This window comes from Falco biarmicus, chromosome 8, assembly GCF_023638135.1.
Source record: "Falco biarmicus isolate bFalBia1 chromosome 8, bFalBia1.pri, whole genome shotgun sequence".
In the NCBI taxonomy this organism is placed as follows: Eukaryota; Metazoa; Chordata; class Aves; order Falconiformes; family Falconidae; genus Falco; species Falco biarmicus.
This window is the reverse complement of record NC_079295.1, coordinates 14,121,684-14,147,971: the sequence shown is the minus strand read 5'-3', so window position 1 is coordinate 14,147,971 and position 26,288 is coordinate 14,121,684. Positions and strand designations below refer to the sequence as shown.

At 35.8% G+C, this 26,288-nt stretch overlaps 1 protein-coding gene across 6 annotated transcripts in view; it reads left to right on the top strand.

Moving 5' to 3' along the window:
* The window catches only part of TFPI (tissue factor pathway inhibitor), a 35,940-nt gene extending 10,983 nt beyond the window's left edge, over nt 1-24,957 (top strand). For 4 of the 6 annotated variants that reach the window (XM_056348064.1, XM_056348067.1, XM_056348065.1 and 1 more), the window contains 7 exons: nt 6,371-6,571; nt 13,300-13,338; nt 16,929-17,105; nt 18,200-18,295; nt 18,783-18,875; nt 24,118-24,300; nt 24,671-24,869. In XM_056348064.1, the coding sequence (XP_056204039.1) occupies nt 6,371-6,571; nt 13,300-13,338; nt 16,929-17,105; nt 18,200-18,295; nt 18,783-18,875; nt 24,118-24,300; nt 24,671-24,783 (902 nt within the window). In that variant the 3' untranslated portion in view covers nt 24,784-24,869. Of the gene's footprint in view, nt 1-6,370; nt 6,572-13,299; nt 13,339-16,928; nt 17,106-18,199; nt 18,296-18,782; nt 18,876-19,539; nt 19,930-24,117; nt 24,301-24,670 lie in introns of those variants that run through there. The other 2 variants (XM_056348068.1, XM_056348069.1) reach the window with 2 other exon arrangements.
* The last annotated feature ends 1,331 nt before the right edge of the window (nt 24,958-26,288 follow it).

Genomic DNA, 26,288 nt, shown 5'->3' with positions numbered 1-26,288 from the left:
TCATGGCTATACTACAAATGAAACTAGTGCTCTAGGACTGTCACAATTAGTCACTACAATTTAAGATGCACACTGTTCCACATTAAGTGTATGCTGAACATAGTTATGTAGTCGAGACTGCTTCATACAGAATAAATTTGTTTCTCTTTAATATTTCAATGAAATTACATACTTCATTTATGTACTTCTCTCTGAAGTATATAAATGCCCTTCTTGTTTGAGGGCAAAGTCATGTTTATCTTCACTCTGCCCTGCAACTATTAGTTTTATAAAAATCCTTAGTCTGCTTGAAGTTCATGAAGACCAAATTGTCTTGCTTGTTAAAATAACACTTCACCACCAGAACAAGGAATCTACTGGATTCATATTTTTCCTCTATTTACTTTGTTTGTAAAAGACAATAAGAAGATAATCCTAAGGAAATTAATCGGCATTATTTTATCTCTGGTTATTTTATAACCAGTTATTTAAGATTGTGCAACCAGTAACTGATTTAGGATGAGGAACAGTTCTGAACTTTTGGGCTTGTATGCCAAAGTAAAAAACAACCAAAAGTGATGCTTAGAAATTAAACTAGGACTCTGTTTTTGTGACAACTGAAGACTTGCTTGGAGTGTTTACAAAAAAATTGTTGTTGCAGTACTCTTTTTCTATAAAACGATTAGGTAGTTGGTAATTAAAATCATATTTGTGGTTTCTTAAGAGTGAAATTCTGATCTCTGTTGAATTACAGTGAATAACAGTAGAAATTCTGTAGGCTGTGATTTCACTAATAGCATTTATTTTCTGAGTTAGATGGTTATAAAATATTGACATACTTCAACTTAGAATTCAATTAGTTTCACATATTAAAGGATAAAATAGGTTGTATGCATCCATTATTTATAATATCATACTTTTTGATCACATTGGGTACAAACGCTTTGTGAATTTGAGGGTTTTTTTGTCTATTAGTATTTAAATTACAGCAATAATTAAGGTTGCAAGTCAAGTCCAGTGGAATAAAAAAGGATTCTCAATTTGTTCTCTTCTGGCAAAACCTGTAATTCTTTCCACCAATAAGTAAGGTTAATAACAAAAATAAAAGATGTAAAATCACTAGTTTGTATATTGTTCAATAATACCATATGTGGTTGGGAGCACTTTAGTTGATGTTCCAAAGCCTGAAGAAAATGACTCACAAGTTCAATATGCTTCTTACTTGACTGTGAAAATTTATCAAGAATAAATGTGACTGCTTAAAGAAAGGGTAGGAAACACATGGGTAGGAAGAGCACTGAACAGCGTGTGGGTGGGAAGCTGTCAAACTGACAAAGACGGAGAGAGAAGAAACAGCTATTCATTAGTGACAAGGTGCTTAGTATTGATATCACTTATCAAAGAGAGACACTTACAAGAAAGCCTGCAAAAATGACAGCATATCTTTATAATTGAGGATAACCACAGAAACTCTTATAAGGTTGAGAATCCATAACCTAAGCTAACAAAACCAGAAAGTATTTTATACAAAAAGTCAGAAATATTACAGTTTTACTTCTTCCCATTTAATTTATATAGTTCTGTTCTGAAAAGCAGCTCTACAATAATACTGTTGTCTTTCATATTTAGTGTGCTGTAGCTATAATACAGAAACTAGTTCACTTTCTAATTAAAAGGATGTATTTTTAACAACCAGCCCTGCAGATTATTCCTAAAAGTCTGAAAGTCATATTATGCTTACAGCCTGGGGAAAAAAGTATTGGTTTTACTTGTATTAGCGTAAGAGGATTAGACACATTATTCACCACTTCTGGTTTTGTAATATTAGACTGCTTACTGGTAAAGCGGTAACAGTGCTGTGCACTGATCATGTAAGGTCCAAGTGCTCAGGGCTACAGCATGACTAACTGGAGGTTATTAGAAGTCTCAATGAAATTTCTGCGTTAGTTAATAGTAGCTCTTCATGTGTTAAATACAGTGCCTTGAGTTGCGGAAGTTGCCATGTAAATGACAGCAAATGTGAGAATGTCTGTGCTGTGTAGAAACAGTCTTGGCTAGTATCCTGTTTCTGACAGCTGCCAAAAGTAGGAAAACAGAAGGAATGGAGGAAGAAAGTAGTGACATAAAATATCTGCACTAAACTCATGCTCATTGTGAGCCATTTCATCAGCATTACTTTGGACTTACCACAAGACTATGGGGTGGAAAGATTGTTAAGACAGAGCAGCGGACAATTAGCGCCTTCTGTTATGAAAACATATGTAGCTGATGTAATGGAGTCATTGTATTAAAAAGTTGAAGAGCGTGAGGAGAGGGAGGAGAGGAGGTTTTGTTTTGCTTTATTTTGGTTTTAGTATGGTGAGTAATAACTTTTGTGTGACAGGGAGCATCAGCTCTAACCATTACTTGATGTATTTCTGTCAAAACAAACTCAGTGTTATTGGTCTAGGGTAGTACAGTCCTGTAATTCTGTAGACTAAATTTCTTTGGACCAGATGCCTAAATTCAATGAGTAATAAATATCCAACTTGGTCAGGTCCAATGTGGAAGATTAAACTCATTTGCTTTTTAAAATGACAAATGCAACATGCTATACATAAGAAGGAGAACTGATGCATTTATAAATATGAGGTAGAAAATAACTGTTGAAGCACCAGTATAACAGGGTTATAGTTACTAGGAAGTAAAAGCAAGTTGCAGAGCATTACAAAAATAATGCAATATTCTAAAAAAAGGCAAGTAATTCTGTGTTGTATTAAGCAAAAAAAAAAAAAAAAACGCAAAAAAAAAAAAGGATAATTATTCCACTCTATTTGGCACCAGTAATGCCTCAGGTAAAGGATTCTGTTCAGCTCTGAGCAGCGTACCTTTACAGTAATTCAGATCAATATGAAGAGATCCAAATGAGAGTTGAAAAAGGGTTAGAAAGCAAGGATAATAAAAAGATTGGAAGAAAGGAGTTTATTTAGTATAGAAATAATTAAAAGGAGACTAAAGCTATCAGAAAGAAAGTAGAGCAGAAGTGGCCTACTGAAATGATGCAGTAAGTGCTAGGGGACTACTGCACTACAAAGGCTTCAAGCAGCCTAGGAAGGAGCTGAACCTGCAGACCCCAAAGTAAAGGTTGAGAGTGCAGGAAGCCACTTTCTGTCCTGCATCAGTGTTGAATTGCAAGACACGAACGTTAGATTAGAAAATCAAAACAAATTTGCTATATATATGGTTTTAAATTATTCTGTCTGTGCACTGAAGGAAGTACAAAATAAATAATATGTAATAAAGAATATTTAGGCTGTATATTATAAAAAAGGCTTGTCTTGCAAGAAGGGCAGTGAAATCCTGGAACTGACTGCTTCAGGTTGCTAGGAACTGACTGACTGCTGGGAATTTTACTTCACTGGAGTTTTTTTAAGAACAATTTGGACAGCTGTCAGAAAAGGTCTCAAGGTATTTATCCCATAGAAATATGCCAAAATTTGAATAAGAAACTCCATGAAAGTTTGTTCCAACTTCCTTTCCACATTTCTATTGAAGAATATTCACTGACCTTCCAGACAGATACTGTCTCTAAATGTTATAGCCTGTGTTCTTCACACGGGACCCAAAATGTAGTAGGAACAATTTCTTCTACTGTTCAAGAGCAGAGGAGAAGGTCTTATACTAGAGAATTGATTTTCTCAGGGTATATTCCATGTGCAACATGAGTACAGGCAGATTTGTATGCATGCAGATCTACGGGCCAAACGTGCTTGCCTTCTCGTCTACTGCTCTAACCTGAGAAGGAGAGCTAATTTTATATCAGCTGTGTGGGTTAAGTGTTCCCAGGTGTAAAATAATGGGGAAGAGTTCTTTCACTGTTCCCAGACACAAGAATGATTCAGTTCCCATGAATCCCTTTGAGACTTCTTTTTTCGAGTCACTTGGTTATTGTTCAGAGTTGGAGGGTTTGGCCCCTGGGGGTTTCACAGGGTACAGATTTTAGTCAAAGAATGGTAACTTTCTAACACTCCTAAGAAAATAAATGTCTGATTGCCAAAAAGCGTGACACAGATAGTCTGTTTGCAGCAGATGTCAGTACATTTGACTCGTAACAGTGTCACTGTGACTGCAGAGGAAAGGCCTTAGGAGGTAAGCAAAACAATGTTCTGTGGGTTTGATGGGAAATAATCAAGGAGTTGAGACCAGAAAGTTCCCAAGATAAACTCTACTGAGCCATTTGCTCATCATCCTTGTGTAGTTTTGCAACTACGCTTGCACACTATTTCTGTTTTCATAGCCCACAACATTCATGTGGCATAATGTAGCAAGCAAAAAACAAGCTGACATAACCTTATGTCTGAAATTCCAGTAGTTAGGAAACCTAGTAAGTTTTCAAAAACTCTTGTAGACTGAACTGGGTCACTGACACAGGTCAAGTAGATCTCATTTCTTGTCTGCCAAGAAAATAACATGTTTTATAAACTAGCTGCCAGTGCTCACCCCAACTGCATCTGAGTTGGATCAGTTTCTGTGGAACTCTGAATGTTTAATTTTACCATTTCAGGAGTTCTTCCAAAAGTTACTGAGAACTTTAATGTTTTGAAGGCATTTTTTCCCCTATTACTGTGTGGGGGAATTCCAAAATTTCATTTTGTGATGCAGTATCCTCTCAACTTTTCAAGTTGAGCCTTTTTAAATCCCTTCCAAAGGATTCCCAGATCTGTTGGAGAAATTTAGACCTTTGAGGTCCAACTTGCAATTTCTTCTGACTTCTAAATCCTAATTCTTCAGGGACTCAGAAAGACTCAGATAAGGAAACTGGCAAGAAACAAAATTCAGAAATCTGTTTTAGAGACTGAATATTGAACGAGAATTTTGGAATTAGCCATCCTAATCTGTATTTTAACATCACATTGTCCATTTTTGGAAGACCTAATTGTGTGCCACAATTTTTGTGTTGATGGTAATTGTGTAATAAAGTTTGTTAATTTTTCAAGGATTTAAATGCTATGAGATAAACTATTTTAGTGCTGAAAATTGTTTCTTTCCTGTAGGTTTAATAGTTATAAGTGGCTGAAATGGAATAAAATTGCTAAACTTCCATTGACCTCAGTATTTATGAGGATTATATCAGCTGTGCATTTAATTTAAAAATAATATAATAAGGGCAATTTTATATGTTAAAATTAGGTATCCACTGAGCAGGTAGGTAGTAGCTATACAGATTTTCTTTTTTCCATGTCATAAAGCCTGATTTTTGTGGATTCTTGTAATTAAAAATGGAAACTTAATCTAGTTACTAGTAGGAAGCTGTGTAAACAGATCATGTAAACTCTTCTCATTCATTTTTTTTTAAAAAAATCCTGTTTGCTGGATGACTGCAAAAAGCATGGATAGATACTTTTCATATACATGTTAAGAGACATCATTGCTCTGGTAAGCTCTGGGAGAATGAATGAATAGAAAATTTCAGGTCTGTTCTTTTGGCTGCTATTGCAAGCATACAAGCTCTGTAAGTCTTTCAAAATCCTCTAGGGTGAAATAGTTCCTTGAAAAAGCAAACCAGGAAAATATATTCAACCATATATTGATAAGGGAACAGTATCACAAACTGCATCATCAGTCAGAATTTCCTTATAGATGTTGACAGTATAAAAGTTTGCTAGTGTTGTTCTTCACGGTATATATCTGATAGTTTCTAGAAAACATTCCCTGACCTAGTAATGTATATTGGAATACATAGAAATGACACGGTTTGAAAAGATACAGTTTCTTTTTGCCTTAACTTTCTAGTTGGGTACTTAGCTCTTGAAAGCTCTAATGTAAGAACAGTGACATCAAATAAAATAAGACAATATGATGACCTTATGATTGTACCAGTAAAGTGTAATCTGATAGGGGAATGGTGCCCTCTGCAGGGCTGCCTTACTTAGTTCTTCCTGCACTGTTCACTACGAGATGTTTTCATGAGCTATGATCACTGTTAGAAATGCATGGACCTGAGCACAAAGAACCCTCTTTCTGCTTTTTTTCATGCAGGAATAGTCATTGTGGTTTTAGGAGCTACTAGGATTTTCTCGATGTATTCGTTGTTCAGAATTTCTCAGTAGCTCCTGTGACTAAGCCACTTTTCATAGCTATTTAGAGGTTTATGATGAGGAGTTGAAATTTTTAATGTGAGCTATTTTGATTGAAAATTGAAACCACACATTTGGTTTGATTGAATGGATTTTGTGTTCCAATGCAGATGATGATTTTCTTTTTACGTCTATGGTTATGTGTTCAGAGTGTTACAGACAGATGTTATGCAGTGCCTCTCTAGCAGAAGACACGAGCAATCTCATTTTGAAGTTACACTGTGTAGTGAAGCTAAATAGCTTAATAACAGATATTCTCCTTCTCTATATTACAGGTGCTGCTTTGCCACCACTGAAAGTGGGGCATTCAGTCTGTGCCATGAAAGCAGATGAAGGTCCATGTAAAGCAATCCACATGCGCTATTATTTCAATATTCAAAGCCGTGAGTGTGAAATATTTGAATATGGTGGATGCCACGGGAATGAGAACAACTTTCTAACGCTGGAAGAATGTCAGAGGAAGTGTGTGGTAACAGGCCAGTACCCATTCTCTTATCCTTCTATCAGTTCTTCATTTGCATCTGTTATTTCTCATCAACGAACTGTATGAATTTTGGAAGTAGAAACCCTCTTCAGTGCCTATTAACACAGTAATGTGGTGCCTCTAATTATATTCCCAAATATTACACTAGGCTGTAGTCATCTGAATTATTGTGCATTAATTAAAATAAATTGTGCAAAATAAAAAGTTCAGGATATGGAAAGTGTGAATTTTTTTAGTGGACCTGTGGAATAGAGACACCAGTGCAAGAAAGTTTATTTTCTAGCTAGAGCCCCATTTTAAATGAGTTCTTAAAGGGAAATTGATGTTGAGGCTGGGCTAAGCTGGTGAGCAGTACAGATGTTGTTTATTGCTTTCAGAGTATCTAACATAATTTTTGATCCCAGGTTTCTCCTTCACTTGAGAAGCTGATAGGAGCTGTCCAGAATCTTGGACATTTGCTATGATTCAATGTAATTAGAACTACAGTAGTAAATAATTCTAACTAAAAATGTGAATTATAGCTATTTGTCATAAAAGATCTGTTTTATTGAAACCTCATCAATTAATCGTTAGAGAGCGGAAAAGGAGATGCAAAATATGATACACAGTAGAATATGCAGAAGTGCCTTGTGAATGCTGTTTTTGCTATTAAAAGTGATCCTTGTCATTAACTAAGGCATTCAGGCTTGTGAAAGTAACTAACTCCTGTTCCTCACAGGAGCGTATGAAAGAAGATTCTTAAATTGGAAGTTAATGCCAGTGGAGCTAGAAATTTGAAAAGTTCATATTTTTAGAGACTGAGGGAATTAAAGTCTTATTGAGAATTTCTTCTGGATACCTAATATGGATCTTGCACTCATGGGAATTAGATGGAATGTGTCTGGCTGTGTAAACAGGAAGCGAGAGTGAAGGAGCTACTGAGGGGGGGGGGGGGGGGGTAACAGAAATACAAAAAAAATTTCCAGAATAAAAAGCTCATCGGAGGTGTGTGGTAACCCTCAGATAGTATACCAACTATGTGGTTTTTTCCCCAAGTGAATTCTTATGTTGGATGTTCATTTATTTAGACTTTGAGGTAAGACAGAAGGATTAATTCTCAATAGAAAATACTTTTCAGTCACGTATGCCTGACATACACGACACACATGCCCAGAAGCAAAATACGTCATTAAGTGTTACTGAGCTCAAGACAGTGATACTGAGCAATCCTGCAGTAGAGAACAGTTTACAGGTTATTCTGAGAATATGTGACACAATCAGATTGTTAATCTTTCCTGCCTGTTAGATATGTGCCCTGGTAGCACCCTACAACTGTGCAGATCTCTGTAGGTGTCACTTTGTTTGCCCTATTTTCATAATTTATTCCAGCCCTGGGCCTTTCCATAAAACTGGAAACTGCTGGTATGTTATAGGTACTGAGATGCTGGTAATGCTGATGTGCTATAGGTACTGAGTTGCTTTGCAGGATATAAATTTGTACCTTCTAGGATTAGTATAGGTTGCTTTCAAGCACAGCAAGTTTATATATGTTACAAAAAATACTTTGAGAAATTTCAGTTCAGAAAATTGATTCCAGAAGCTCCTTTTTGGATTTTCTGACCCAAACAGACTATATGTATAAGACAACCTCATTTATAGCATTGTGCTTTGTTTGTAATAAATGTAAATGTCTCTATTCCCATCTCCCTTCCCTTCCAGAATTCACATCTATGTAGTATTTAGATCAGGCCTTAAATCTGTTACATTGTCTGTTTCACAACACATCTGTATTTCCTGATAAAAATTACTATGGTTTGTGTCACTAAATTTATTCTAGACATCCAAGTAGGTAACCTCTCTCCCATTCTGCCATTGACAGCTTCCAGCAAGATTCACTAATGAGCCTCAGAGATCAGATGTGCTCCAAGGAAGAAGTGACAAGAGTCAGTCACAGTCTTGCTCTGTTTTCAGGAGTCACATATAAGTAAAAGCAGTGCTAATGATATTAAAATCAGGTATATCTTGAAATGACATCCCATTGAGGAAAAATTATATGGAAATCATAACTCCTTAGTTACTAAAAAACATAATCTAGCATTTCAAGTAAAAAGAAAAAGAAAAAAACATGGCATAGAGAAAAACATCTTCCTGAATAGAAATATCTTGCCCTAAATGCAAGCACACACAAAGTCAGTGAAATTCTGTCCTACTTGAATCTGAAATGGGACTCCAGCCAACTCTTAATGAACTGACCGAGAAGGGAAAGAACATTCATACAAGCAATTCAGTTTCTTTTCATGTTGAAGTCTCAGATACTACTAGAAGTGCAGATTACTAATTTGGTGCTCATATACTGGTATTTGTTTCTCTAAAATTCAGTTAGGATAAAAGCTATTTCCAATATTTTTCTTTTTCCAGACTATACTGTTTTTGTCTTAGATTCTTCACACCTGATTAAAGAGAATACATACAGCAGTAAGATAGAATTAAAGTACTAAGTTTTTAAATAATCATAAGAAACTACTGGATAGGAGCAGATGACAGTTCTTGGCAGAAAATCATACAAAGAAATTCATTACACAGGTAATGGAAGTTCAGGGTTGTGCTTAACCAGTATACAAAACTAACACAAAAATGTTTTGCTCCTTTTCTACCTGTTGTTTTGTTCTTACATTTCTACAAATTGTCTTATCAAAAGTTCTAGCTGTTCATTATGTTTGGGAACTGAACCCTACAATATTTAAGGAGAGCAAATAGCTTTGTGCTGATTATAGCACAGCTTATAAAATCAGTTACAGATTTCAGATTTCTTGTATCAAGGCCTAAGTGATAATTCTGGTATCTCTATATCTGGGTCATTTTCTCCAACCAGAAAATGCCACTTTTGGTGTTTGTCAGTATAGAGGGTAGGGTTGTGGTGCCTGAAGCTTAAAAGGCATGAGTTGGTGTTGCTTCCAATTTGGGCCAAAGGTTGCCACCCACCAAACTGGGTGTAGAAGACTTACATTTGTTGTTTGGTAATCATCACTCCTGTAAAGGTTTATGGCTAAAGAAGCTGATGTCCTTCCTCTACTTGACCCAGACTGGGAAGATTTTTGAGTATTAATTAATACTACTTTTTTCTATATGGTTATCTGGAAGATATATCTATCAGAATTGAAAGACGACATTTTTGTGAGTGTTCAAAACATATTAACATAATTTTAAGGAGTTAAAAATTATTCAAATTGTGGCATTAATATTTTGCATAGTAATCATGTTTGTCTGACAAATGGTCTTTCTAGACTTAAAATTCTTCCTTTGTCATATGACTTCCATGAGTCATAAGTTTGTATAATGGATTTAACTAATGATTTTTTCCCCCCTATGGTTAACCAGCTTAAAAGTTACTTTCTATATTTATTAAATTTTCAACCCAGAAGTTGATGACACTTGCTGCTGAATCCAACAGTTAATACATACATATAAGTTTAAAGAATGAATGTTGGGAATGTCATTCTAAGAGAACAACCTTCCTTAAAATACATTTTCTTCACTTCTACAGTGTTTTGTTTAGAAAATTATGATTAATCTTTTTCAAGATGAAAAGTGGAAAGTTATTTTTCTTGATTAGCATTCAGTGTCAGAAAGACCTGGGATCTAGGATGTGAAGCTAGTGTGTCTTATTCTGTCACCAGGTTGGCTTTTGGTGCTTTACATCTGGTATCTGGCTTTGGGTTTCAGCTGGACCCACAGCATTTTTGCCGTGTTTGGAGCAGCGTTGTCTGCAGGACTGCAGCTGCCAGTATCTCTTCCAAAACATGCAACTTCCTGGTAATTTGGAGTGTTTGTCCTAAATTCCAGTTTAAAGGCTAAGACAGAAGGTAAACTGAAAAAGGTGGGGTTGATAGATACAGAATTTGGAATGAAAGGTGTCAAAAAGTCATGATCAGGTGCGATGAGTGAAGATCGTCAATTATTTCTTCAATCTAATGCTAGTATTTTGACTAATATTGTTATTTTTACTCTGCCATATATGTTGGAGCAGGTCCAAAATCTGGAACAGATTTCCTGGACCACATTCTGTACTGGCATATAATTGGCATAACTCCAACTGAAAGTTATATAAAATGAGAACTGGTTTAGTGTCTACATCTTGGTACTCAGCCCAAGCACAGTGTTTGGTGTATGCATAATAGTGATCCAAGACTCTAAGTATTGAATCTGCTGTGAGGAACTGGAGCAATAAAGGCTTGTTATTTCTGTATTCTCTGAATGAATAACAGCAGATAGAATGTTTTGGTGGCGCACACAGTATGCTGTTGACCATCAGCCATAAAGGAAACTAAGAAGTTAACCTGCTTTTGCCAGTAAAATTCAGTAAACCCCCATATAATTCATTAAGTTCTTTTTGTTAAATCTGGCTCAGTCTGTGCAGTCTTCTTGTATATGGTTATATTTGTCTTACTTAATGTTTCCAGTATTTATTACTGCAGGAAGACCACAATTTAGTAACTGCAGAAATCAGACTGAAAAGAGAATATAAGTGACAGGAAAACACTTAAAACCAAAGAAAAATCAAATTGCTACTCAGGCATTTATCACTGTGAAGAATGTTAAGGTCAAGACTGCTAAAAATAAGCTAAAGGGAAGTTATGTGACATATATACAAATTCAGAAGAAATAACGTGAATAGTTAAGTGTCTGATTTTCCAATATTAAGCACAATAATAAATGAGCCAACATGAGTGAACTGCCAAGCTCCTTAAATCAGAACAACTTTTAAAAGTTTTGAATGAATAAGCCATCAAAGACAGAATTGGCTAATTCCCAGAACTGACTGAAGTCAGTACAAGATTTCAGGGAGCCCAACTACATACAGGTTGGTCACTCTAAGACTCTCTAAGACAGTGTTTAGATTCAAGATGCCTAGTTCTGACTCAAGTCTCCTAGAAATTAGCTGCATTGTGGTTTTTTTTGTGCCCAATATTCACCACTTCAAGGAAGAAAATAAGAGGAGCTTGCCTATATGCTCTGTTGTTTACTGGATGTGAGTAGAATCACAAATGTCATCACTAGCACAAAAGGCCTAATTTTCAAGGCAGGAGATATATGTCCTAGGCTACTTAAGCTTCTAATATGGGACATGACAGCAATTCTAAGGTCTATAATTTATACAACAGATCTACTCAGAAAATACTCAGAATACTCAGAAAAAAACTCAGAAAATGTTTGCTTACATAGAAAAAATTAACTCAGCTGTGGATTTGGGTTTTTGGCTGAAACCAGAAGCAAAAAGACATGGTTGACATGAAAGTAAGATTAGAATATTCTAGGCCTGTATAAACTCACAATAAGTTCTTCCTGTTCTGTGCCAGAAGAGTAGAGATCATTTGCTAAAGTATGATTGCTGATTTTGGCCTGAAGGGAACAGCTGAGTGAAATTAGTGAAATGGCCTGATGTGAGTGGCCATGGTTTAGGTCATGGGTTTAAGTGCTGAAGGCACAGCCTCCTACTAGTAGGAAGCACTGGAAATATGTTCAAACAAATGATATGTCACCCTAAAGTGCATGTCATGAATAATATTTTTTAAGGATGCCAGCTGCATAGTCCCAGAGATGGAAGGAAAATGTATCATGACAGAATTACTACCAGATAGATTTGTTTTGAAAATATAATACAGGCATGTTTCCAGAAGAAAAATAAAAAAGCTGGTAAAATTGTGTTCTATCTGTTCTGTCATATGCAAGAGGTCAATAGGTAACGAAGAGTTTTAGAGAAACTAGCATTTCATAATGCAGTTAAGAAAAGCACAAGTACAAGACACGAACTATGAAGCGATCCCTTTAAGATGACTCAGGTGAAGTTCAGAAGCTGCTATTTTGTATGGCTTGCAAAATAGTTCTGTAATAGAAAATGTATAAGCTATCCTTGGCCACTTTCTTTCTCTCAGCTGCCAAAAAATTTTCAGCCTTTATTACACATTGGCTGAGCTGGTCTCCCCTTGGACTCCTTTGTAGTTTTATGATTAGGCAGTCTTCTAGAAGGGGAAGAAAGTTTGTTTTTAATTGCCAAAAAGGAGTGTGGGGTTGAATTCAGATATCCAGCTTCTCCAGCAAGTACAATAAAACCCAGGCTTCTCCATTAAAAATGACAATAACAACTTCATCATCACTGATCATACACTGAAAGAACTATGCAAACAAGTTTATCATCTATACTACCCTAAAAATAGTTGGATATGCTTGGCCGAGTGGGCTTTAATATCACAAACAGCATAATGAAAACTATTCAGACACTACATTAGCATAGCAAAGGGAATTGGACAGCATGCGAGAGGTCTTTATTGCTAACTAGATCAGCTCCAAAGCTATTAGCAGTGTCAGTAAGTAGCTACAGGAGTTGGGTTAAATTAGTCTGCTAATTACTTTTCTTTTGAAGAGTGAGATTATATAATACAGTATTCTGGTTCCAGTAACATAAAAGGAATTTCTCTGTTTAATATTGTCATAATTTGACTCCAATACTTCCCATATCCTCAAGTTACCAATATAGCAGGTCTTCTCATACAAAAGAAATGACACTTTAGTTCTTCAGAACAAACTTTTGTGCTACTTCTATAATGAAGAAAAGAAAGAAGGGGAAGAGATGCTGTATTCTTCCTCCTCAGTGCTCATTGCTCACTGCTAAGCACCCTGGTATCACAGGTGAGACTTAACATGTCTGCTTTTGCTAAATACTTTTATTTATTTATATTGCAGAATTGCCTCAGAAGATGATGTTAGCAAAAATTAAGAAAGGTAATTATGTTTACCTAATAATCTAAGACTCTTACATGATAAGGGATTTAGCTCCTTTTGTTAAATTCTTTATGTATTGTTCCAAGTTCTCTCCTAAAAAAAAAAAAAAACAAACAATGTCAGACTAAAGTGAGTTCTTACTCCTAAACTACTACTTCTGTAATTTGTCAAAGACTTTGAAGACAGCTGTGGTCACTGAAGATGGTAGCTGTTATGTCTTCTCCCCAGAATAAATACATCATGACACTTTTTTTCCTCTTTCTTTGGTAAAGGGAAAGGAAGGACTCTGCAGAGATTCAAGCATTGTATTATTAGCCATGGTGTGGGACTCATTGTATGTTTTGAGAATAAACTAAATGCTTTCTTCACTGTTAGCAAAAATAGGAGAAAACTTCTGTTAAAGTAAATGCCTGATACCCAGACTTCCTAAATAGCCAGTGCTTGAGCACTGAGAATCGCTTGTCTGAAACACTGCTGGTCTGCTGAGGTAACCTGTGTTCCTAACAAGGATATTTGTTTGATACTTACAATAGAGCTTCTGAAGACTTCACCTTCAGCTTTTGAAGACTTCCACCCTTCCCCTTTGCACATTAGAGACTTAACTGAATTGGGCCCAATGCTGGTAGCCAGAGTTCCCTGAATACAAGCTTGAGTAAATTTCACAACTCAGCAATTCTTTCTCTGCTTACCCTCCTTCATCCCTCCTTCCACTTGCTTCCTCTTGAATTGGTGTGCATTTAACTCCTCGCAGAAATACCCATATTTCCAGGTACATTTTGAAATAGAATAATTAAATTATTTGTCTTTGCAGAATGGTATACAGAATATTTTCATACTGAGATGTTTGTTTTATTTTCCAATTTTCTACTGTCTTTTCCATTTTTAATGCATAAAAAAAGAAAAAAAAATTGTGAATCTATGCTGTGGAAGTTACTAAAGTTGATTTTCTACAGATGTTGCAGACATTTGGCACTACTTCCTTTAAGGTCTGACCCTAGTTCCCTGCTTTTAATGACAAAACAGAACATACCCTGTTAAATACAGCTTGTGGCTGTCATCAACATCATTACATATTTACTATTGCTTCCAGTAATGTAGTCTTGAATACTGAGTCTCTGGAGGAAGACATGGCATTTAGAAGTATAATACTAGTTTGTAGTTATGATTATATTGCCTTCATGACCTCTCCAGAAGTGGCTATAAAAGTTAGCTGTGAGCTCAACTTATTTGGACTTAATTTCCTTTTTCTGCAAGAACCATTTTAATATAAGGATTTTCTAAATGAAGAACAGCTGTTTTTAAGAATCAGTCATAATCCTGTAGTCTACTTTCATACCCTTATTATTACCCACCTTCCTTTCTCAGTTAATATCATAATCTTATTCTGAAATCACAATATTATGCAATGTTTGATGAAAGAGTTGTTTCTGTGTCCTCTATTGTCTGTTGGCTTCTAATAGATGATATATGGGATAGACACCACTGTGGTAGACTCTTGCACGCTACCTGTCTACATAACCTGTCTTATTTCCCTTCTCACCTGAAAGCATATAGTATGCCTTGCCCATACCTTTTATATTTCATGGAATCACAGAATGGTCAGGGTTGGAAGGGACCTCTGGAGATCATCCAGTCTAACCCCCTGCTAAAGCAAAGTTCACTTAGAGCAGAGGAGGAGACCCCACAGCCTCTCTGGGCAGCCTGTCCCAGCGCTCTGTCACCCTCAGGGTAAAGAAGTTTTTCCCCATATTCAGGTGAAACTTCTTGTGTTGTGGTTTGTGCCTGTTGCCCCTTGTCCTGCTGCTGGGCACTGCTGAAAAGGGCCTGGCCCCATCCTCTTGGCACTCTTAAGATATTTGTCTTCTCCAAGCTAAACAGGCCCAGCTCCCTCAGCCTTTCCTCACCAGGGAGATGCCCCACTCCCCTCATCATCTCTGGGCACAGCGCTCCAGATGAGCCTCACCAGGGCAGAGCAGAGGGGGAGATCACCTCCCTCGCCCTGCTGGCCTCGCTCCTCCTCATGCCCCCCAGGGTGCCATCGGCCTTCTTGGCCACAGGGCACACTGCTGGATCATGCACCACTTGCCGGTTGTTGGTCTATGTGAACTTAGATTTGTAAATCTGTGAACATAATAGGTGCTGCATTTGAATAGTAAGAAACATGAAATACCTGAATGTAGAATACATATACTTATGGGCAAAGAACAAAATTTGTAATAAAAAATCAAAATTAAGCTATCCAGGAGTGCTTAAAAGAGTTAATTTTGTGTACTTCATGCAAGAACATTTTAATGGTTCAATTTTACATGCAATCTCTGAAAATGACATTTTCCTGTTGCTGAAGCTTTACAACAATTGAAATACAAGATATTGACAATTATTTCTTGGAAAACAGTAATCATGAGCTATTGTAATGTTTATATATCATGTGCATCAATTGAATTTAATGATATTGTTGTCCTGGCAATGTTTTTAATAGATACTTAGCTAAAATACATGTAATAGGATTGACTTCTTTGCAACTCCATAATCTACTCCAGAAATGTTAAGGACTTCAAAGTAATTATTCTATAGTAATTTTTATTAAAATGGAAGCACTCTACACACTGTTCTAGTCTCAATATTCTATTGTTTTACAGGTAAGGAGGGCCTTTATATGTTGCTCTGATCTGATTGTCTTATATGATAGCTATATATACTTTTCTCTGCAAGTTAGCTAAGAATCATATTTCAAAGCATCTACTAGCAAGAATTTGAGAATACCACCACATATATTGCATTATTGTTTCCCTGATTTTCTTTTAAGGAAATAATTCTGAGAAAAAATAGAATATGGTGAGAACTTGATATTTGGGTATTACTGTATGGCTATGTATTTTTCTTCTCTGCCAGAAGCCATGATACCATGCCTTAATATTCAGTCAAATTATGCAGTATTGATTTGTTAAATTTATTCTTGGTTGATATTGTAGTTACTTATTGCAGACTATGAGCTGAAAAATGATAATTAGAATAGTTACTCCGTCTCCCAGTTTCCTGTATCCTTTTATAACAGTAGATAGTTCCAGACAAAATGCATTGTTAGATTTTTTCTGTTTTTTAAAAAGCTATTTCCTTTTTTCTTCTACTTTAACATTGCTTTCTGCATAATTTATGCTAATATTAACTGAAAAGACTACATAAATGACAAGAATGCATACTTAGATTCAAATGATCCAGCTGAGATTTAAGTCTTGTTTTGATTCAGAGTAAAAACTAATTTTCATCTTAGAGCTTCAATGAGGGAGGACACTTAAAAGAATCATTAGTCCTCATTTTCTAAGATATAATTTACTGACTACTTGAAAAGAGGAAAAAAAAAGAAATAAAAATGTCCCTATAATGCTTCAGCATAATATTGCAGTATTATATATAGAACAAAAGCAGTACAATAAAGCAGCAGTTATTTTACAGTTGGTCTTTAGCCTGAAGTTACAGATTTATTTCATAAACTTCCTCCAGTTCTATTTTGTTTTGGAATATGTATTTATCTTTTTTTTAATCTTTCCCCCCACTCCCCGCCCCCGCTCATCATTTACCATTGTTCGTAGAAAAGCCAAATTTCTGCTTTGATGAGAAAGACCCTGGAATCTGCAGAGGCTATTTTTCCAGGTATTTCTATAACAAAGAGACAAAGTTATGTGAAGTATTCAAGTATGGTGGGTGCCTAGGAAACCAGAACAACTTCAAGAATTTGGAAGAATGCCAGACTACCTGCCAAGGCAGCTGTAAGTTGTTGTCCTCATTATTCCTAGTCTTATTGTTGTATAAACAACACTGTGTTTTGAAAAGTATCTCGCATGGAAAAAAAAGCAACCTAGGGTATCCTGAGGTGGCAATAATTTTTATCTGAAATTAATGTTAATTATATATTTATAAAATAAAAATACAAAAATGAAAAATATAAACTAAAAAAGTTTGTACATACTATTAACTTTAATGAGTATTACAGTACCGCCACTTTTTTACTTTTTGCATGACAGTCTAAAATCTGTCAGCTGCTTGGCTTTATAATATCATAAAATGCTAATATGTATTTTTTTAACCCATACCTCTGAATATATTCCTTTCAAACCAAGTCTTGTAATGAAAAGAGGTGCCAATATAGGAAGAATTTGTTTTTACTGTTTCCTTGTTGTGCATTACTAGCTTCCCACCAAAGAATCCTGGGAAACCTGTCCCATACTTCTGAATTATTTGGCTGTGCTGCTTTGGCTACAAACAGCCATTCAGACTGGCCCTAGATCATTCATCCAGTCCCTTGTCCTACTGGTTGCTATGAATTGTTCTATATGAGAAGACAGTGACCTTTAGAACTCCTCTCCCCTTCACAAAGTACTTAATTTTACTCATAGGGCAAATATGTTTTCCCACCCAGAGCCTCCAGACCCTTTTGTCTTGCTTGTCTCTAGTGGGCTTTTTTCCAGGACTGTTTCTTAATCTGTTATTTTGGCGAGGGGAACTTGAGCTTATTCACATTTAGAATAGGAAAGACCCACTATGGGTCTTTTTAAAAGATTTTTAAAAAAGATATACGTATAGTTCCATGTGCTTTCCCCCTACCTTTGCTGAATCATTTCTTCCTGGCCTCTGATTCCACTTTTACCTTCTGGACTAAAAGTTGTAGAATGCTTTTTTTTTTTCTGACTTTAATCTGAAATAACACCTCCAGGTAAATTTGTATAAATCCCCAAAGAGAGAATTAGTGGCCACTGCCATAGTTTAAGTAGGTCAAAGTTTTTACCTTAGTGATATTGAACCATTGATACTAATTTTTTTTGTGTGTTTTTTCGTTATTGTTCTCCTATTGTTTATGCTTCAGTAAATTTATTGCCAATTGTTCCAGCTGAAGAGCATCCTAACACTGTGAACAGTAGTTCCCTAGTGGAAGACACCAACCAATTCCCTGGGATTTTTGGTAAGCATTTGCATTTGCTCTTCATAATTACCTTTTTAATGCAGACACTCCTTGGCTCCACTCATTTTCCTGTTTATTTGAAGATATGTATGTTGGTTGAAATACATAAGCACAGTGAAGTCAGTAATGTTAAAACTAGCTTCATAACTATTTTCTTGTTATAAGACATATTTTGAAAAAAGTTTACAATCGCAGAGGCTAGAATAACTAGCAGAATATCTGCTACTAATAAAAAAGAACCTTACAAAACCATGTTTGAATTAAATCTTACATCAGTAAAATTAAAGAAGAAAAAGGAATCCATCCCTAAGCTGCCTCAACACATCAGTTTCCTATGCTTTTGGGACCTAAAGAAATATTGCCTTCTAGTAGTATTAATACTGACATGGAGCTAAGCAAATGGGTACCAATCATAGCTTATTCTCAGAGCTTTCTTGTGTCTAGATAATATGTCACTGTTTCACCCTTTTTTTTTTTTTTCTTTTAGTAAATTTGTTGCCAACTGCTGCAAATGAGAAGTCCAACTCTATGAACAATAGTTCCCCAAAGGAGGAGCGCAACCAGTTTCCCATTTTTTTTGGTAAGAATTCACTTTTGCAGATCTTAACTCTTCGTCTTTTATATGCACTCTGGATTGCTTTTCCATTTCCACTCATTTTGCAACATATCTAAAACTAGAGAATGGGCTTCTATGTCAGATGTTTTGATAGGCAGAGAAAGTCAAAGCAAAGAAATATTGCTACTTACAGGTCTTCCATATATATCGAAGTGGAAGACTGACCACATCTTGTCCTTTTCTGAAAATGTGCGCTTCCTGAAGGTCTGATAAATACAAAAAGAGCAAAAGCTGTTATGCAGAGTTCTTCTAGTAAAAATTAATATTTTTGTGGGTATCTAATTGGCAACTGATTTAAAGCTCCTTTTTCCCATTAAAAAAGGACCATATTTGGATTTTGGAACATGGCTCGGAACAAGATTTATAATACATTTTTATTTTCACTAAGGACATATTAAACTCAGTTCTTGGTTTGAATATAACAAAGTGACCATGAATTCATTTTGTGTCTGCTTCAAGGTATTTTTGCACTATGTATTATAATGCAAATGAAAATCTGGACCTTTACTGTAGAGGGCTGGGTTTTAACAGTTTCTGCAGCTGGATGCTGTCCACTATAGATTGCTGGTACTTGCTCACACTGTAAAGGGTAATTGAATTTGAGGGATGTTATTTTTATGATCCACAGTTATGCAAGAAGAAACAAGAAACAGTTGGAAAAAGCCTGAGCATTCTTACCAAGTATTTCTGCTGGTTTTCTGCATTTACACTTACTTGTACTTTTGAGGATTGAGTGATGGCTTAGAGATTCATGAAGGTTTCTGTGGTTTATATGATCTGTAAGTTAATGGGCATCTAGGATAACTAACATTCCTGTGCTCTTTGCTTAGAATGGTATGTCTAGTAAAGCTTAAATGTGTGTTGTATGTTATTTTTTTGCCTGCACTGTGATCCACGTGTATTGTTGGGCTGAGGTAAGTTTCTGCGATAGTTGGGTTGTTTGTGTATCACATACAAAGCATCAGTGCACTGTTATTAAAATGTCTGAATATAAAACAGTAAAGCTTTTGGCAACTTATTTTACTGAAAAATATTTGAATGATTTAAGGCCTGATATGAAGTCTAGGGACATCAGAGCATACGTGTTCCCTGAAGGTTTTTACTCACAGTATGAATCCCCAAATCCCCAAAACAACTGATTTATACCAGCAAAGGGACGTGATTCACTGTTTTCTCAGAGGAAATAGAAGGGTTCTTGATTGTGTCAGCAATAGCGAATTCTCTGGTAAAGCACATTTTTGGAGGGAGAGGCGAGGATGAGAAAGAGAAGACTTGAAGATTGGTGGAAGAAAGGTTTGGGGAAAAAGGGTGGGTGGAGTCAGTGTAGCTGGTTGGGTTGGATATGAAACGTGACCTTGGAAGGGCCAGTGCATTTCAGGGCAAAGTCTGAAGACTCCGTAGGTTCTTCGCCACTGTATAACCTTTGTGTTGCACTAACCTGCCCTGTGCAGTCACCTGCTGCTATTCTGTTTATCTGCCTGTACCTTTCAGGCTGCTGGGATGGGCTAAAATCCTATGCTTTTGTGCAATCCTACTGCAGGGGGAGGAAAGGGTAGGGCCAAAACTGACAGTTGATTTCTCCACAGAGATGTGGGAAATGTAGCCTCCATTCCTGCTGTTACTAGAAGTAGAGGTGTAAAGTGAAGTTGCAAGGTAGAGCCATTTCTCACAAACATGCACTGTGACTCCCAATGGCCCTCAGTGAGAGACAAGAATCTGGCCTTGCACAATATGAGGTCAGGATGAACTGTTTGGGATGGAGTGGCTGATGTCCATCTTCTCAAGCACAGGCAAAGTAGCTGGTCTACCACTGTGACGTAACAGAAAGATCTATTTTGCTGTTGCAAAGCCTGAAATCCATTTGAGAAGCTCTTGCAGAGCCACTGGCATGAGTTCCAGTTCCCAAGCTCCACTTGAGATGGGTTCCAAGGTCTAATTTCCTTCAAAAGTTTTTGATGGAGTTGGCATGTTTCTGAGAAACACATTTTATTTCATTGTATCGGCATTTTCCAGAGGAAAACTTTACACCTGGAAATGTTTGACTAAATCAGCTTAAAAGCTTTCATTTGTCCTTTGTAAATTCTTTTTTCCTGTGCCTGTTCATGAGCTGACTTATGTAGCATATTTTTGGCAAATAATATACATAGCAAATCCAATTTTATGAGCTTGCTATTGGATTTTAAAACCTATTTCAGTCAGAAATTTTGGATAAACTGAATAGTATGAACACAAGAGTAAAGCCAGAATCTTAATGCTTATTGTTGTCAACGTCAATAACCAGTTGATTTCTGTAGAAGTTGCATCAAAGGCCATAGAATGGACCATGTAATGACATTTATTAATTTTTAGGTTCGTATGATCCTCTTGAAGTTAACATGTAATGAGTTATGGAACATAATGAGTAATGCTGCTTGCACTGTGGAAAAAATATTGCTAAATTGTAATCTAAATTAAGGAAAAAAAAAAAGTTTAAACCAGTACTTCTATCTCAAGTAACCTCTCAGTAAAGTTGATATCTGTAATTCATAGACCTGTAATGACTAGATTGGGGAAAACAATTCTGATAGTAGGACATGTATTGCTTTTTCTTTTTTTTTTTTTTTTTACTGTTTTCAGTGTGTACCCCTTCCCTTCTGTGCAGTTTTGTGGCTGTGGGATTTGTTGCTTTCTTTTTCTTTTTTCCTTCATAGAAAAAGTGGGAGATAAAACGTTTTAACAACTCTTAGAAAAATGAGGTTGTAAAACCAAAACACTTTAGAGAGACACTCAAGAACAGGCATAATATCTAAACTTACTGTAGCATCATATACATAAGTGCAGTGTTAGCAGCTCAGACTGAACAGAAAGAACTTACTTGGATCTAATTCTCGCTGTGACTGGGTTAACATGCTGGCTCAGAGGTTATAGATTGTCCTGCCAATAGAGATGTTGGGCTGGACATGACACAGTACATGTTTTATGTTCACAGTTACTTAAAGTTAACAGGCCTTTTAGTGATCAGTATTGGAAAATTAATTCATAATTTGTATGATCCTCAGCAGACAGGAAATTATGATAAGTAATTTTGTTTTATTTTAATATACTTTTTTGTTGTATAAAAATGACTGCTATATGGCAAAATTAGAGGTTTTCTTCATGGGCTGGTTGTTTCTGTGAGTGTAAAGAATATGCAGATATTTTGAAGATAAACATGAATAGTGTTTGGTATTTGGGGCATTTATCTACCAATGATATACACAAAGAAGAACAAAATTTTTAGCGAGAATACAAGAGGGATTCTGAAGAGCATTCGGACACAACTCTGCCAGTTGCATTATGCATACACAGGTAGTTCTTATTCACCAGTAACCATAGCCCTGGCTCCATGGCTCCCCTAAAGCTTACAGTGGTTGCGAGAACTCTTTCACAAGGGGACTGTGGAGTCTCTCTGGAAAATTCTACATACCAGATAAGTAATTTACATTACAAAGTATATATTTAAATTCTGTTATATAGTTAACAAACCTATGCTGTTTGGCTCTTTTATCACTGGCAAGCCTTTCTGCTTTTTAAGTTCAGAAATTAGCAGGTTAAAATAGGTAAGCGTGTTTTTTTAATGTTGCTGAACATATGTTTTGAAAGCTAATATCATCTCCAGAGTGAGCAATACTGTCACAGTTATAAAAATAAATTAAGTAGTGCTCATTTTATAACCTGAAACTAACTTTATCTTAAAAGAACAACTCATGACTTAGTTTTTGTGTTTCAGGATTCTTTCTGAATAGTATGATGTTGCTAACACAGCTTCAGATATATTACTAATTTCATTTTGCTGTCTTAACTTTGCATAAAACACCATTCTATTTCTTTCACAGCTACTTTTCATACTTTTTCACCATGCCAGTTCAGCTGTTTTACTTGGCAGATAAACCTTTTTTCAGCAGGTGCAATATGTGTAAAACACGTCATGTTCTTTCTGGATGTTTTTTTGCCAGTCTCTTGAATTTCCCAAGTTAATTCATAACTTCTTGATTTCAGCATCTCATGTGTTTCCCAGGTTTGTGACAACATGATGCCTTCAGCTTTGTTGTAACCCAAATTATTCCCTAAAATTTTATTTGTTTTTTATTTCTGAACCACTTCTACCTGGCTTTGTAACTTCAAGAAGGCCATCTTGACTAGCTTCACATTTACATCTCAGCTGTCTCAATTCTGCAGCCTCTTGAAGGAAAATGGCACCTGTTTAGGTCCCTTATTAACTGGTGATGTAATGGCTCCCATTCACTTTCTTGCATCCTCTGCAGCAATTGTATCAGTTTTAATTTTGTGTATGAGTCACTCTAGGGTGTTAGATGATGGAGTTTCTTCAGGCTTGGGAATTCTGGCACGGATTTACTTCTTGAACTTGTTCGAGTGCCCAAGTACTTCGGATACCTCAGGTTCATCTTCCAGTGTTTCAGTTCTCACACTCTCACTTGCAGCGACACCGAAGAAACAAACCATCAGCCTGCTCCTTGGAATGGTAAAAACCTAACAGCAGCACTAAAGCACCAGCATCTCAGTCACTTTGTGCACTTCCTTTTCACATTCAAGCCGTTGTTATCCTGCGAGTTACAAGCTATTTCTTGATAATGGCTCAGTGCTTTCCAATGGAGTGACTTCTATTACTTAGGTCAAGCTTTCTGTATTCATGCAACAAACCCAATATTAAGGTATTGAATCTTACATTGAAAATGCTGGTTACTTTTACCTTCTACTTGATTTTAGAATGTATAACAGTATTTGGGAAAATTCACTTCATTTATGATCATAAATATTTACCATATTTTTAAGGCTGTCAAAGTTTAATTTTTTTTCACTTCACTTTCGCCAAATACTTTACTTGAAGCTTCTCTAATTGAATTTGAACACTATCTCCTATTACAGAAATGGCAATTTTATCACTAAATACATAGGAAACAAATCTTGCTTTCAGGTAAGCCTTTGCTGGCGTTTGGAATTAAAAAAGCAAATAACATTTGCAGTGGTATTTTTGTAATCATAAAGAAAAAGATACTTATGTAAAGTATCCTGGATTTTCAGGAAAGCAGAATTAAATTTGCCTGTAGATTTCATGTGAATTTCAAAGTTCTGTCAGCTTCAAATCGCCTATGTAATATCAACATAACAGAAAACTGGTAAATCGCAGTGTTGTCTCTAACCTTTTTTTTTCTCTTGGTATTTCTAGAGCCACCACCTATCCCTTCTTTGTGTATGACCCCTATGGACAGAGGACTTTGTAGAGCCAAAGAGTTAAGATTTTTCTACCACTACTCAACTGGAAGATGTCGCCCATTTAGTTATAGTGGTTGTGGTGGGAATGAAAATAATTTCACCTCCAGAAAGTCATGTTTGAGGATCTGCAAGAAAGGTATGAGAAGTGATACTACCACAGACTATCATAAGAGGTAAATATTATGCGAGCTGAAATATTCTTGCAACTTTTAGTAGTAAGTACTGGCCTGATAAAATGTAATAGCTGAAAGTCTTAGAAAAGTGAAAATGGAAATCAGAAGAGACAGAGCTAGCGAGAGAAAGATGGACAGTAAAATACAATGTACAAGAACAGAAATAAGACAACTTGGCATTGGTCAGGCATGTGAAGGCTTTAGGTAAGAAAATGTTCTTTTTTTCTTTTTTTAAGAATATTTCTTGAAAACAAGACTTGTCTCTTATTTCTGATAATCTTGGATGTGTTGGTCATACAGCATATAATCTTACTGTCCTTATTTTACCTTTAGGATTCAATAAAACAAAAGGTGAAAGAAGATTAATAAAAATCAAGAAGAAAAGAAAGAAACAGTCCGTAAAGGCTCTAGGCAAGGAAATCATCCCTGAAGGAATACAACTTTGATTTTTATGGCAACGTGAAGTAAACCACTATTCACCTGTGAATGAAAACTTTAGTGTACACCATTAAAATATATTTACTGTACTGATTATTTTGAATATATGTTGTTAAGCTGCTTATATTTTTATTATGTATTTCTCATTCATGTTAATAAACATTACTTTTTACTTTGATAAAGGTTCTTAAATTCTAGTTTGATTGTATATAATTGTCATAACTGAAACAGGACAGAACAGATGGTGTGGGCGTATAACTCACAATGATTAAAAAGTAGCCAAGATTCAAATTTAATTTATTACACCATTATTCTTTTTTGAAATCTATTTTTGTACTAAAGAAAGCATAATGCTTGTCAAAGAGTAATCACTTGTCAAGCATGATTATTTCAATCAGATTAAAAGATAGGTCTATTGCTATAAAGAGGAAATAGGCACTAGATTTGTTTTAATAAGATTTATTTTAGGTTATGCAAGCTAAATTTAACTCCACCAAAGCACATATAAGTACACTATTGTGAAATGTGAGATCAGAATTAACCCACCAAAACCCATGAAGAGAGCGTTAAAGTTGTGAATGTAATGTGATATATTTGCAAATATTTAAAAATGTATTTGCTGGGATCATAGATTTTTATCCTTGTTCCTGAACTAGGCTCATGGCTAGCAAGTTTTCCAGAGATACATATCAAAGTTTTACAGAAACCAAAACAAATTCCTTTCATAGAATTAAATACAGTTGCTTTAGAGATAACACTATGCTTACTCTCCAGTTGACTTTGAGGATTATTTTGGCTGTGCTTTCATGGCTTTTTTTAAAGACTGACATGAAACAGTGGTAGTTCCTACCCTTCTTCAAGGCACCTCTCTGGTCTTGGGTAAATCTTTTATAATTACATTTTTTTAGAAGAAAGGAAAGAAAAAAAAAAAGATGACATAGTTGGTTTCCTCTTAAGGTTTTTAGAAGCACCTTGCTGCCTATGAAACAGAAGATAGCAGGATATCTTTGAAACTTCCCTGTCTCCTTTGATGTTGTAAGTTGTTTATGTATGATGTTTTCTCTTTATGCTTAAAACTACTGAAGATAGTTAGTTTGTGAGAGGTAGTGTGGAAATAAGTAGCTGAAGTAGATGTGAGGGGCTCAAACATTGCAGCAAGGAGCAAGAAACATCAATGAAGGAACTGGACTAAGCTGCCTCTTTGCCTGAGTGCTATTATTTACGTGTGTGTTTTCTGAAAACCTATGTTTTATATGCCTGATGAACTTTGGACTAAGTCCACAAAGAAGCTAAGCTTCACTGCTCAGAATGAAAGCATTTATGCATTCGAAATATCTGAGTGGGAGAGTAAGTAAAAGTCACAGATTTTTGTACAGAAATTCTATCCAAATCTCTTTTCTGGTGCCTAAATCCTTTCATGACTTTTTCAATCTAGATTTTATTAAGTCTGATTTGTAAAGTGCTCACAGAACTGAAATGTACACCAGAAAAGATTTATGTAGAGTCCGGTCAG